This window comes from Kwoniella dendrophila, chromosome 4, assembly GCF_036810415.1.
Source record: "Kwoniella dendrophila CBS 6074 chromosome 4, complete sequence".
Classification (NCBI taxonomy): Eukaryota; Fungi; Basidiomycota; class Tremellomycetes; order Tremellales; family Cryptococcaceae; genus Kwoniella; species Kwoniella dendrophila.
This window is the reverse complement of record NC_089479.1, coordinates 689,397-702,994: the sequence shown is the minus strand read 5'-3', so window position 1 is coordinate 702,994 and position 13,598 is coordinate 689,397. Positions and strand designations below refer to the sequence as shown.

General features: G+C 36.7%; 5 protein-coding genes across 5 annotated transcripts; 3 read left to right on the top strand and 2 right to left on the bottom strand.

Moving 5' to 3' along the window:
- Positions 1-727: 727 nt before the first annotated feature.
- Positions 728-2,222, top strand: L201_003391 (uncharacterized protein; the record flags this gene model as incomplete). The annotated part of the gene is made up of 5 exons (XM_066219146.1): positions 728-833; positions 1,055-1,559; positions 1,617-1,748; positions 1,827-2,139; positions 2,211-2,222. The coding sequence occupies 5 exons, from the start codon at positions 728-730 to the stop codon at positions 2,220-2,222; spliced, it is 1,068 nt and encodes a 355-aa protein (XP_066075243.1).
- An 810-nt stretch (positions 2,223-3,032) lies between these two features.
- L201_003390 (uncharacterized protein) lies at positions 3,033-6,079 on the bottom strand (the record flags this gene model as incomplete). Its single annotated transcript, XM_066219145.1, has 8 exons — positions 3,033-3,395; positions 3,463-3,677; positions 3,752-3,840; positions 3,910-4,206; positions 4,282-5,498; positions 5,570-5,645; positions 5,715-5,804; positions 5,868-6,079. The coding sequence occupies 8 exons, from the start codon at positions 6,077-6,079 to the stop codon at positions 3,033-3,035; spliced, it is 2,559 nt and encodes an 852-aa protein (XP_066075242.1).
- A 1,994-nt stretch (positions 6,080-8,073) lies between these two features.
- L201_003389 (uncharacterized protein) lies at positions 8,074-9,677 on the top strand (the record flags this gene model as incomplete). Its single annotated transcript, XM_066219144.1, has 5 exons — positions 8,074-8,212; positions 8,282-9,036; positions 9,099-9,245; positions 9,311-9,550; positions 9,642-9,677. The coding sequence occupies 5 exons, from the start codon at positions 8,074-8,076 to the stop codon at positions 9,675-9,677; spliced, it is 1,317 nt and encodes a 438-aa protein (XP_066075241.1).
- A 473-nt stretch (positions 9,678-10,150) lies between these two features.
- On the top strand, positions 10,151-11,683 carry L201_003388 (uncharacterized protein; the record flags this gene model as incomplete). Its single annotated transcript, XM_066219143.1, has 5 exons — positions 10,151-10,352; positions 10,509-10,683; positions 10,807-10,862; positions 10,952-11,086; positions 11,232-11,683. 5 exons carry the CDS (start codon positions 10,151-10,153, stop codon positions 11,681-11,683), a joined length of 1,020 nt encoding a protein of 339 aa, XP_066075240.1.
- A 420-nt stretch (positions 11,684-12,103) lies between these two features.
- On the bottom strand, positions 12,104-13,462 carry L201_003387 (uncharacterized protein; the record flags this gene model as incomplete). Its single annotated transcript, XM_066219142.1, has 7 exons — positions 12,104-12,236; positions 12,322-12,375; positions 12,441-12,714; positions 12,782-12,918; positions 13,056-13,101; positions 13,168-13,186; positions 13,370-13,462. The coding sequence occupies 7 exons, from the start codon at positions 13,460-13,462 to the stop codon at positions 12,104-12,106; spliced, it is 756 nt and encodes a 251-aa protein (XP_066075239.1).
- Between the last annotated feature and the right edge of the window lie 136 nt (positions 13,463-13,598).

The following is a 13,598-nucleotide window of genomic DNA, read 5'->3' as shown; positions in this document are numbered from 1 at the left end:
CATTCTTGTGAGTCTTTTGGCGGCACGCAGGACGATACCGACCTTTCACTTGGGTAGACAAATAGCTAACGTGATGCGTCTCGTCTTAGCATTTCTGCTTCAACTTCGCAATCTCTTCATTCCCGTTAGCTACAGTAACACAGCGGGATTGCATATCATCTATCTCGATTCACGACCAAATCACTGGAATAGACCTTCCTGAAATATCTTAGTGGAAATCAAGAACCTCCACATTTCGATAACTAGTCCAAGTGATTTATCCTGACAACAACGCATTGACCTCTTACCTTCAACCATCTATCACTCAGATCCCTATCAAGTAACAATCCAAATTTCAAGCACAGGTCTTTGGTTCATTTGCTTAGGTTCAATTCCGTCAAAAAATCCTTCAACATCTATTCAACTGGAATCACTAATAAAACAAATTTTCATATAAATCTCTTCGATCAATCTCAATAAAACCTTTATTGCTTTGTCTGCAATAAGGTATAGACCAAATAGAATCAATATAATAAATAAACAAATAAGCAGGTTAGTATCAATTCATTCTGTCATCCACTCTCGAGGACTCGTGATTCCTACTGAAACAGATATATAGCTAATATCCTCACAACCAGATTTATAGACATCTTCCATCTTCGACTTCACTTCCCTTAACTTTCCTGCCATCAAATCAACCAAAACCACTTTCACCTTTTCCATCTCCTGCCATAATACTTTTATCGCCATGTCATCAGCAGAAATACAAGAGAAAATCTCAGCAGCACGTAGGGAAGCAGATGCGTTGAAAGATAAGATCCGAGCGGCAAAAGATCAAACTGCTGATACCAGTTGTGAGTAACTTCTTCTAGTTGTGATAGGGGGGTAATGGATGATCAAGGATAGAATACAATGATGTAATGGAGAGAAAGTTGATCAAGAGAAGTAGAAATGAAGACGTACCATGACAACTATCAATTGTTGTCATGATTACGCACAGGTACGGGTGGTGTAGGAAGAGTGAATTTGTGTTTACCATCTATGATTAACTGACTTTTTCTTTGCTGAACAACAGTACGAGCGATGGCAAATGATACACCTCCTTTACCACGTATGACATTGAAAGTACGACGGACGTTGAAAGGACATTTGGCAAAAATATACGCTTTGCATTGGGCAGCAGATAAAAGACATTTAGTTTCGGCATCACAAGATGGTAAATTGATTGTTTGGGATGCTTATACAACAAACAAAGTACATGCTATTCCATTGAGGTCAAGTTGGGTTATGACATGTTCATACGCACCTTCAGGAAATTTTGTTGCTTGTGGTGGTTTAGATAATATCTGTTCAATTTATTCTTTAAGAGGTGGTGGTAGTGCACCGGCTGGTGGTGCAGGTGGTGGTCAAGTTAAAGTAGCAAGAGAATTATCAGCACATTCAGGTTATTTAAGTTGTTGTCGTTTTATAAATGATAGACAAATTGTAACAAGTTCAGGTGATATGACTTGTATGTTATGGGATATAGAACAAGGTGTAAGAACAATGGAATTTAATGATCATACTGGTGATGTAATGAGGTGAGTTCTTGGGATTTCCAATAACCTAAGAAATGAAAAGCTGATACATCGAATTAGTATTTCTCTTGCACCAAATGCCAACCTTTTCGTATCTGGTGCTTGTGATGCTACAGCGAAAGTATGGGATATTAGAACTGGTAAAGCTGTACAAACATTTACAGGTCATGAATCAGATATCAATGCTGTTCAGTGAGTTGACCATCGTAATTCCATGATTCATAGATTGACACGAAATTTGACTTTACTGATACTTGTAATTCAAAATAGATTCTTCCCTAACGGCGACGCATTTGCAACAGGATCAGATGATGCGACATGTAAATTATTTGATTTACGTGCAGATAGAGAGTTAAATACATATGCCCATGATAATATATTATGTGGTATAACTTCAGTCGCATTCTCCATCTCAGGTAGAGTGTTATTTGCTGGTTATGACGACTATAACTGTAATGTTTGGGATACATTAAAAGGTGAAAGAATTGGTGTTTTAGCAGGTCATGAAAATAGAATTTCTTGTATGGGAGTTTCAGGTGATGGTGTTGCTTTATGTACAGGTAGTTGGGATAGTTTACTTAAGGTAAGTTGATATTGTTTTGTTTACTTCTATATTAGCAGATGACTAAATTCTATAATTTGTTATTACTGTAGGTTTGGTCCTAAATTACTTGATCGACATGTCATCAAAGTATCAAAGTGTCAAAGTGTCAAAGTAAACAGCCGTTACAATCACAATAATTATCCAAATAATCTATAAACTCGACATTTAACATCCTTCAACCCTTACAACCGAAACCTCTCATTCAATATTAGACATATCCCTGCATATTATTCTTTCATACATACATTCACACAGAAGATCTTCTTTTGTCGAAGAGACATTTGTGACATTTGACGAATCTCTTATTACATGCTACTACTACTATTATTCATCATCATATATACCCCCACTTTAGTTTTGTCATACATTCTATCAAATAGTAGATGAAGACAACGACGATACGCTTAATCAGATGATTTTCTTTTCATATACCCCTTTGATATTCCTTTCATGATAAAAACCTTATATGTAAATTGATTTATATTCTTTAATTCTTTATGCAAAATGAATTTTGATTGTTTTTAACGCCAAATAACGTTAATTTCACTTGATATCGAATGAGCACTAAATAGATTTTTTCAATCGATTGACATGCAATCCCTGTTGGTATTGTATAGCTTATATAAAGTGGATTTCATCAATAATTAGACAAAGTTTGTTTCGGAATAGCTATACTATAAAATGATTTAACGTGACTTGGTATTTTCTGCATACCGAAATAAAAAGAGTTGTTATGCTATGCACACTTGAACAAGTAAAATATAATTACAATAAATATAGTATGAAGATAATGATGTTATGTTTATGTATGAATTCACTTCCTTCTTCTTCGACTTTTATAGGTTTTGAGCATCATTTACGCTTTTATCCTTTTATGCTTTTGATTTACCTTTAATATCTTTACTATATATTCCTTCTCCTTCTCCTTCTTGTAGCATTTCTTCTGGTTGAATACTATTTTTCCTATTATTTAAATCTTTTTGTTTTATATTTTTTAAATCTCTTTCATTCATAAAACCATCTTTATCAATTTGGTGATCTGATATACCTAAAATTTTACCTTCTTTTATATCTTCACCAAATCCATCAATACCATCTTCTTGTGATTTATTTTGTGGCCACATTGAATGACAAAAGAAATTGGTTGGATCTAATTTTTTCTTCAAACTTCTTAATCTAGGAAAAGATTCTCCATATACTGCTGATACTGATGATGATAATGATGATTGTAGGAACTATTCGATATAATTATCAGCTCAAAGTCACGTTAAAATAGGTTAGCCAGAAGCAACATCCACTCACACAAGGTAATGGTCCACCAGGTGAATTAGGATGTATGACTTCATTGATCCATTCTTCAGCCGTTGTAACACATCTAGTATCTTCAATCGGTGTTTCACTATGTGACCATTGATGTAAAGCTGCCACTGTAAATGCTGATTCACGATGTGATGGAGGGAAACAAGAATCTTTAACATCGGCTATAGCTCCTCCACCAGTATATTCGAATAACCAAGCTGAGAAAGCACAAGACAATGATTTAGTTGAACCAGATGTTCGAATCAGCAAGAAAGGATTGCACTAGACTTACTACATCCATCAGGTACCGAATGGAATCTTGCACAAGTTTGATCGATTACTTCATCAGTCAATGATTTAAGCATATCACTTTTGATAAACCTGATATCAACAAAATCGATTCATCAGCATTAAATCACATAGCATGGTGCTGTAAGATGAGGGACTGACCATTTTCTACCTGTACCGCCTTTAAGAATCTCTTCAACAGCTAATTGTTGTCTTTCAAATTTCCTCTCGCTGAAATCTTGGAATAAAGATCTACCACCTTCCCACGCACTTATAGCTTGAACATACATTTCACCTTCAGCTCTTGCACCTGAAAAACACAGTTGGAAAACAACAATCGCAGGTGCTCCAGGTGGTCCAGCAGTCATGATAATATTTGTATACAATGTTCTGGGTGATCCTTTTACACAATCTCGTATATGTCGTAATAGCGATGGTGTCTTCTCTCTATCAAATAAGCTAAAGATTATCATATAAAGTCAATTATGTTACAATACGTTACAATAAAAATATAGTAGCAAAGGATCAACTCACTAGATTAGATTACCGGCATAAACACTGGGTAAATAGTACGCTTTCGCTCTAAATCTAGTAACAACACCAAGAATAGCACCTGCACCTCTAACAGCCCACCAGACTTCTTCAGGATCTTCATCATCTTTCCAATCACCACCTCTTTGACCGCCTTGACCTAACCAAACGATTCTACCATCTGCCAAAACCATTTCAACTTCTACTAAATTATCCATTGCTAAACCATGCTTTCTACCTATAAATCCAAATCCACCTGATAAAAACTGTCCTGAACCTACAGGGAAAGCAGAAGTGGGTACATGGAAAGCACCATACGGTGAAGCTGCTGTGGCTGCATCCAAGGCTTTCGAATTAACGCCGGCACCAAATGTGACTAATGTATAAGGCGGTGGATCAGGATGAGTATTTAAGGCCAATTGAGGTGTTGGACCGGATGCAAAAGTAGGATGAAAACTAGTCGAGTAAGATGAAGATGTAGATGAATTTGCTCCGAAAGAAGTGGAAACGAATGGAAACGATGATGTAGGTGTCTGTGATGGGTTGACATACGTTACCCTTGGTCCTGGTCTTGCAGATGGTCCAGCTTCGGGTGGAGTGATTGAACTTGCGTTAGAAGAGAATGAGAATCTACTTCCAGGTTGTGGTAATATATAACCATCTTCCGTGATTGGTGATTTTGGTGATCTTGTAAACTCAGAAGTACCTGATAAAGAAGTTGCTGGTGTTGATTCTTTACCATCACCATATGAATCACTTCTGCTTCCACTTCCACTTCTTGTTCCACTTCCACTTCTTGTCCCACTTCCACTACGACTGCCACTGCCACTTTTATCCTCATCCATCGCTGCACTACTGGACCTTGATCCATCCCCAATACCACTGTGATCTAGGGCGATTTCATCTATTCTATCCATTGGACTATATGGTCCTGATCTATCTCCATCAACTTTACCTTTTCTTCTAGCACCATCACCATCTGTACCATCAATCATGTGATCATCGGAAGCTGAACGTTTTGTAGTACCAGCATCGGATGATTCAGCATGCGTTGAAGCTAAAGAAGGTCGTCTATATTCTTCTGTAGAATCGGTAGCACCTGAATCTCTTCGCAGTTGGAGTTTTTCAAATGATTCTTGTAAAGTGGGTGGTGAAGGATTAGGAAGAGATATTGTGACATCGGTCATAAGGGATAGATCAAGAATAATGTGTCCCGCAACCTACAATTATCGAATCAGTAATTTCCCTTAGGCTTGTTAGTTGTCAGTTGCAAGATTAAGATGCAACTCACACTCCATCCATGAACTCCATTACCACCAGCCTTTACACTTATTTCCAGATCATGTTCTCGACAGAATATAATTGTTCTATTCATTGAAAGGATAGGTAAACTTCTGTTGAGCCCGATTGAGCTGATAGTCGGAAAATCGACTTACCTGCTAACATCCTGGGCAGTTATAGGTTTAACGAGCCCTATAGCATGTGTTTTTACTGCTCCGTTGAAAATTGCTGAAGCAGCTTCGAAACTATAGGTCGAATGGTAAGACACCAATTCTGATATTTCTCGTGTTTACAAATCTTGAACTTACCCTTGATCAGTTCTCGCTAGGACCTGAGGTTGTTTGACATCTTGGGATGTAGGTGTAATAACAGCTTCTCTGAGTTGCCTTATCAAGTCTTCATCTGTTTTTGCAGCTAATGCTTTTTTAGGTGGTTGAGCGAAGAAAGGGTATGGTTTAACCTGACCATTGACTGGAGTTGGTCCGGTAGAGCCATTCAGTAGTGAATTAAGGATTGCCATGTTGGTTTTATTGATTTTATTGATGACAGTGAAAAAAGAGGTGATTTGTGGTTCGATGAGGTGGGTATTTGCTTATATATCTCTCGAAGGTATTCGCCTTACGAGATGGTTCGGTAATTTGGTGGTTTAAACAAGATCGTGGGAAATGAGGGATATAGGTGAAAAAGAAGTGTAGAGTATTAAGGTGGAAAAGTAAACGAGAAGGTAATTCGCCTTTGATGGAATATTCTTAGAAAAACTTGTTAATGCGACGCCGATCAATCCAATTCTCTTGATGGGAACGGTGGGTTGAAGAGTCTAGATATATGAAATCCCTCCTTTCCCCACCAATGATTGTTCTAACAGATCTGATAGTGACTACAATGAAGCTTTTTGAAAATATGTTTAGCGAGCCAAAGGCAGTAGGTGATAGCTGTTGATTACGAATGATCCAGAGTGATTGGCAAGTTCCTTTGATTGATTTGATTTGATTTGATTAATGAAACTATTAGTTCAAAGGTAGATAAGATGATTGATTTCGGTATTTTCGGACTCGGAACGGCGACGGTACCAAAAAAAAGTGTGTATAAGGGTACTGTTGATGGCGATCAAAGCGTTGTTAACGTGGTATGGATGCGCTAACGATAAAGTACGATAATCTAGTGTACAGTGTAGAAATGAGGAATGTATTGGATTGAATTGATGATGTTTTTGTTAAGTTAATGATGCTTTAAATTTGATGATAATCGCAAAAAAGGAAGAATCAAGTAAAAATGGAATAAAGGAGAATTATTATTGGAATTCCAATGATATGGTATTATTAACTGTACAGTTGAGTAGTAGTTACAGTACGAAATGTGGAACGACGATGAAATATGTATGATGGGACAGATGACGGCAGATCAGGTCAAATAGAAAAAGTGGTAAAATTCTTTTTTTCTCTGCTTTTACTTCGGATGGATACAGTTTTAATTTCCCTTTTTTTACATGTTTCTCTTTTTCCCTTCCCTATCTTCCCCTACTGAGACTTATTACTTGATGAAGATCCTTTACTCAGTGGGAGTATGAAGTATGACTTTCTTGGTTCTGCGTCTGTATAACTACATCATATTCAATATGCATGCATTATCTCTGCCGTTTTGGCATTTTTGTTTTTCTCGGATCTCGGGCACCGGCATTGGCGTTTTCCAAGATATAAAATAAAATGGGTGTTGAAAGAGGTAAAGACTTAGAGATCACAGAAGAAGAGTAAATCATTTTGGACAGATTCCCACGAACCCTAACATTATTCGATGTTCTGCTTTTCATTGAATACCTTAAGGCTAGAACAACCGGCTTAACCTCTCCCTTTTCTCTGACATGTAAAGAGAATAACTGGAATCAATTTCATGATGATTCTAAAAGGGTTTCTGCTTTTGTGAGAAAAAACCTAAAATGATGGGTCCTTTGTAAAGGCTAAGGTATCTTTTGCTTTGCATTTCCCTTCCTTATAGCGTAGGTAGTGTGCCTCATAATTCCAGCTATCAATAAGCATGTTCACTCCACTAAATTATCTATAAAATCTCCTCTTTCTTCCGTTTCTCTTACGGTCGTATATATGAGCTCTATGCAATCTCCGTGTAGGATTGCCTAAAAAGTCTAGAAAATCGCTTTGCGAATTTACAGTGAGACACCATGTAGGAATAGGAATTTCTAGGGAAGAGAATATAAAATATATTAATATTATAGCATGACGTCTTGCCACATGGAGGGTGGTTTTAGCTAATTAACGCCGGTCGGTCATACAGCTAACAATATGTTGTGGCATTTCCATCCATTCATCGGTTATCACATCTGTCGCGCTCTATTGTCCTTATCCACTACACTGCTCATACGACTGGTTGCATCATCATCGTTATCATAAGGCTCACATCATATCTAATCTTTCCTCTTATTCTACCTTTTCCCTCTTAAAACTCAGACTCTATAAAGAAGGAAAATCACTCGTTTCCTTTCACTTGAAAAGAACCCATTGTATGTCTCACACGCCAACCTCTTCCACCCCATCGGGTAATGCCTCTGCAAGCGCCCAAGATAAAAAACCCTCTTTAACAGGGGTGAGGATTAAACAGAGAAAGGGTCAAGCTAAAGCAACTGCTAAATTTGAACCTGAAGGTGGGTTTGATGAGACTATTGTATAGAGATTTGAAATGGTGATGCTGACTGTATGATGTCTTTTTGTAGGCTTCCGTGACGCACTTCTCTTACACCTCGCCCTTATTCCAACACCTTATACAACTGATTCATTAGTTAGTAAATTAGTCACAGCTGGAAGTACATTAGAATTTTTAAGATATTACGAACAATTATTTGAAATTTTATTTGTTGGTGGATTATTACAACCTGGTGGATCATATTTAGATGATAAAAAATCACCTATTTATATATTAAAAGATGATGAAGAAGAAGATGATGGTACATGGAGTAAAAATGTTGGTGTTAAAGGAATGATTGAAGTTTTAAAAAGAGTTATTCAAAGATATAAATATTTACAAAAACCTTTGGAAGAAAATTTCTTACCTGATTTATTAGGTTATTTACCAAAATGGAAAATTGAAGATAGAAATAAATTAGCTGAAGCTACAGCTTTATTAGTTGTTGACTTACAAATTGGTTCAAAATGTTTACAATCTTTAACAAAAGAACATGTTGTAAAAGATCAAATTGGTTTAAATTTTTTCACTCAATTTGCAAAAGCTTGTTTACAAAAACAGACTATTGATCAATTTGCTTCTTCAGTTAAAAGATCAGGATTAAAAGATATTTTAAATTTATTCCCTTTACAAATTAGAGATAAACAACATTTGAATGATCATTTCAAACAAGCCGGTTTACAATCTATCGTAGATTGGTATGCTAAATTAGCTTTAGGTGAAGTTAAAGAAGAAACTATTCAATCCGTTGAACGAATGATCAACGACGAGGACTCTAATGAACAAGTAGGTCTTGATACGAAACAATTTTTATTTCGACGGACAAATGCTAATTACATTTCCAACAGATCATTGAATCACTTAAAACTCAACAAGCTGAGAAACCTGTTCCCGAGGCTGATTTAGTTGATTGGGTATGGCAAGGCTTGATGAGAACTGTCGATATGGGTGCTAGAGCCGATCAAATTGATGCCTTTGTAGTACAACATGTCACTGTGAGTAACTCTTTTAGGTTATTCCTTGGTCCGCTAATTATTTTAATCATATTTGCTTCATATAGAAATACGCACCAATCTTCGAGCCATTCTCAAGTACAGCTAAAGCCCAAGTTAACTTGATCAACTCAGTACAAATATACTGTCATACAGATACAAGAATCATCAAATCATTTGTACAGATTCTTAAAATCTTTTACAATGCTGATGTAGTGTCTGATCAAGCTATTATTTACTGGCATCAAAAAGGTGCTAAACCAAATGGAAAACAACATTTCTTAAAAGCCACTGAAGCTTTAGTCAAGGTGAGTCAGGTTACTCCTTGATCTCCATCTCCTCGGTCCACTGCTATATTATGCCTTATTGCACTTTGCCAACTTTCACTTTTCCTTATAGTTCCTCGAAGAACAAGATTCTGATGAAGAAGAATAGAATATTGAAACGGTTATACTCGTAAGGGTGGAGGTAGGGGGAAAAGAGGAAACGAGGCAGATAGAAAGAAAAATAACAAAATTCCTTTGTTCATATTACATATATCATATTTATGCATTTCGCATTATTGTTCTGTCACTGTGAAATATGTACCAGCGTATGTCTAAGCACTTTTGCATTCGTGCTGAGTTTTGAAGAAGTGATAGCAGATGATAAGTGGAAAATTCTGTTAGATAATTGCACAAGAATCCTTACGTAAGGTACCGTTTTCGAACGAACGAGTATGCTACCGTAACTATACGATCACCTAAGTACTCGTACTCGTCAAGTTGATATCTATAACTTATATTTATTCTTTGATTTGTAGACATTAAAGACTTTTGGTATTTCCTTTGAACTGAAATTGGTGTTCTCAATAATACTATTCTCTATACCTCCCTCGTTGGTCAAACAAAATACAGCCTTAATTCAAGATGTCTCGTAATCAAGAAAAAGCACAATCTATGTTATATAGATTTCGTGAACAACAAGCTCAAGAAATGGGTATGGGAAATCGTATAAAAGGTGATAGAAGACCTAGAATGGCATCAAGTGTATCAAGTTTAAGAGAATGTGAAAGATGGAGAGGTGATATCATGAGAGATATTAATAGGAAAGTTGGAAAAATTCAAGATGGTAAGTTCGTTATCAATGACTTCAACTTCAAAGACAATACCAAGAATGAAGTAGAAGCTATATGAACATAACAAAAAGGGTTAATTGATCTGACGAAGTGATTTCCAAACTGACTCTTGATTGATTTCATGATTCTTTTTGCTATTTGCTATATAGTATCTTTGGGTGATTATGAAATTCGTGATTTAAACGATGAGATTAATTCATTATTTAGAGAAAAAAGACATTGGGAAAATCAAATTGTTAATTTAGGTGGTGCAAATTATAAAAGAGGAAATGTTTCAATGACTGATGATCAAGGTAGAGAAGTTCCTGGTACAAGAGGATACAAGTGAGTAATAAACTTTTTCACTTATATCGTGGCTGAAAGATATTTAGATTAAACGTATATTTGGGTCCGGAAAAAAGAAAAAAAAGAAGTAGAATTTATGCTAATATATAACAATTATAATAGATATTTCGGTAGAGCTAAAGAATTACCTGGTGTAAAAGAATTATTCGAAAAAGGAGGTAAGTTTATTTGGTATTTTCTTCCTAGACTTTCTGGTTTTAAATTTTATAAGATTTTATCTTATTCATATACAATATTATTTCTGTAGCAACTCAAGCAACAGAAGAATCAGCAAGAAATGCATCATTCCAAATGTTCAGACATCAAGGTCCATCTTATTACGGTGATGAAGATGAAATGGATTCAAAATTGATTGAAGAAGAAGAAGAATTATCAAAGCAGGGTAAGTTCAATTTCTAATCTCTTACATATGTATACGCCACCTTAGTTTGGCTTAGATGACAATCTCTCCGTCAAACCTCTTGTACAACTGTCATAACATGCTCGGAATGAAGCTGATGCCTGTTTATGATTTTCTTTCCACGTAGAATGGGAAGAAGCAGCTGCAGCATCAGCGAAAATGTTGAACGTAGAATCAGCAGGCGATCTACCTGCTTATCCTATTGCATCATCTTCGACATCTGCCCCAGTAGCTACACTCACTTCAACATCATCATCGTCTACTAAGAGAAAAGCATCCACAACCCAGGAAGCCACTTCAGAGATAAACGCAGATGACCAGATAGAGGGTGAAACTTCGAAGAAATCGAAATCTGAATTGACGAACGACGACAAAACTACAAATGGAACTGAAATACCTGTATTACCCGCACAATCGATCGATGAAATTATGAAAAATCAACAATCAAAAGCATTGTCTTTCTTATCAATGTTAGATCCAAAATCATTACAATTCCCTGTATTACCAAATCAGAGAGAAATGGAAGGTGTTTTATTGGAAGTTAGGAAAAAGGCTTTAAGGGAAGAATATGGTGTCTGAGTATGACACTTTATGATATAAATAGATAATAGATCGCCGAGTCATCCTCATCAATGTATCAAATGTAAAATGGTATTTTCTAACTATCTGCACAAAATTATCATCTGCGAGCTTAATGATCGTTATCGCTTGATTAAATTCATGTGACTTTTAATCAAAAACGTGCATATACAGAAGAAGAGAAAAACAATCGGGAATTTATAATGTCCATAAGATATGATATATAAGTGAATAAGGTAAAAAAAAGTCGTATAATCATGATCTATCCAATGCTGGGTCTATTTATATCGTTAAATGCTGGGAAATAAAAGAAATATCTATATTCTATAATTCAATATGATATGATATGACTATATATTTAATTAAATTTTCTAAATAAGGAACTAAATCAAAAGTTGATATGAAATGAATTTAGTTGATTTAGAAAAGAGCAGCGACTGCACCGAGAGCAGCGAATACAACTGCTGGTACGGCAATGACACCGTTTTGTAGAGCACCTGATGAGGCACCAGCTGCAGCTGAGGCTGAGGCTGAACCAGAAGCGGCTGAACCTCTGTTTGAGTGATAGGTAATTGTTCATCAGTAAAACAATCAAATGGATAATAATATAACGTGTGATGAATAGGCCGAAGACTCACGAAGCAGAACCTGAAGCACCTGAAGCAGCAGATGAACCTGAAGCTTTAACGGTTCTAAGATAGATAAAGAAGTCAAATTAGCAAATACAAAAAGCTTCACGGTGAACTTGATAACTTACGAGGTAGCAGCAGTTGCGGTGGAAGTGACTTTTGAAGCACCTGAAGCGGCTGAGCCTGAGGCAGCTGAAGCTCCTGAGGCAGCAGCACTGGTAGCTGAAGAAGCACCTGAGGCGGCAGATGAGGTACCAGAAGCAGCGGCACCACTAGCTGATGAAGCACCAGAAGCAGCAGCTGAGGTACCAGAAGCAGCGGCGGAAGAACCGGAAGCAGCACCGTTCAAACATGAATCGGAACCGGATTGGATAGTGACAGGGGAAGAGTATTGGATAGCACCTGGTTTGGACGTCAATCATTTGTTAGTTAGTACTCTATGCAGAAATGCTATAGAGTAGTGGCTCACCTTTAGAATCGGTTAATTTGATGGTTACTTCAGTAATGGCAGCAACGTCTACGGTCCATGTAACTGAGTTACCGTTTTCGGCATCAGAAATGGTTTTAAGAGCAGCAGCTGATGGTTGACCACCTGGAATAACGGCACTGTGAAGAGATAGGTCGTGATTGATTAGCTGCGGATCACATAGAAAGAAACTCATCCGCGGAGATTCGCAGTATGACAGTTGCTCAAGATAACATGCCGCTGAAATGAGATACGGCATTAAAACAATGCTACTCACACAATGTAAGGAGCTGAACCACCTGACCATGAAAGAGCGGCAGGTTCTATAAAGAGAAACACCCATATTAGCCCTCCGTGCCATTGCAAAAAAATCGGCCTTCAAGACTTACGACATTGGACAAGAGAAGCCTATCGATTGGAAGGAAATGTGTCAAGAGTGAAGTGGTATCATATATAACAGAGTTGGTAAGATATTCGAAAAGCGATCAATGCGATAAAAGGAGGAGATATGCGTATAATTATCATCAGTTAGCTATTCAACGTCTATAGCGTTCGAAAATATCTATCAATTTCAATAAAGCTAGCACTCACAGGAGAGTTGACGGTGATATCACCTGAAGTTTGTTGAGCAACGGCAGCACCAATGATGGCGAAAGTAGAAACGGCGGTAGCAGCGAATTTCATTTTGTCTAATTTGTTATTTTTATTTTTTTGGTTAAGTCAAGGTGTAAAGTGTAAAGTGCAAAGTGCGCTGATAATATATGATTATAATTGAACAAAATTCAAATAGAGAGTGTAAGTGTTGTTAGTATTTAGGGTT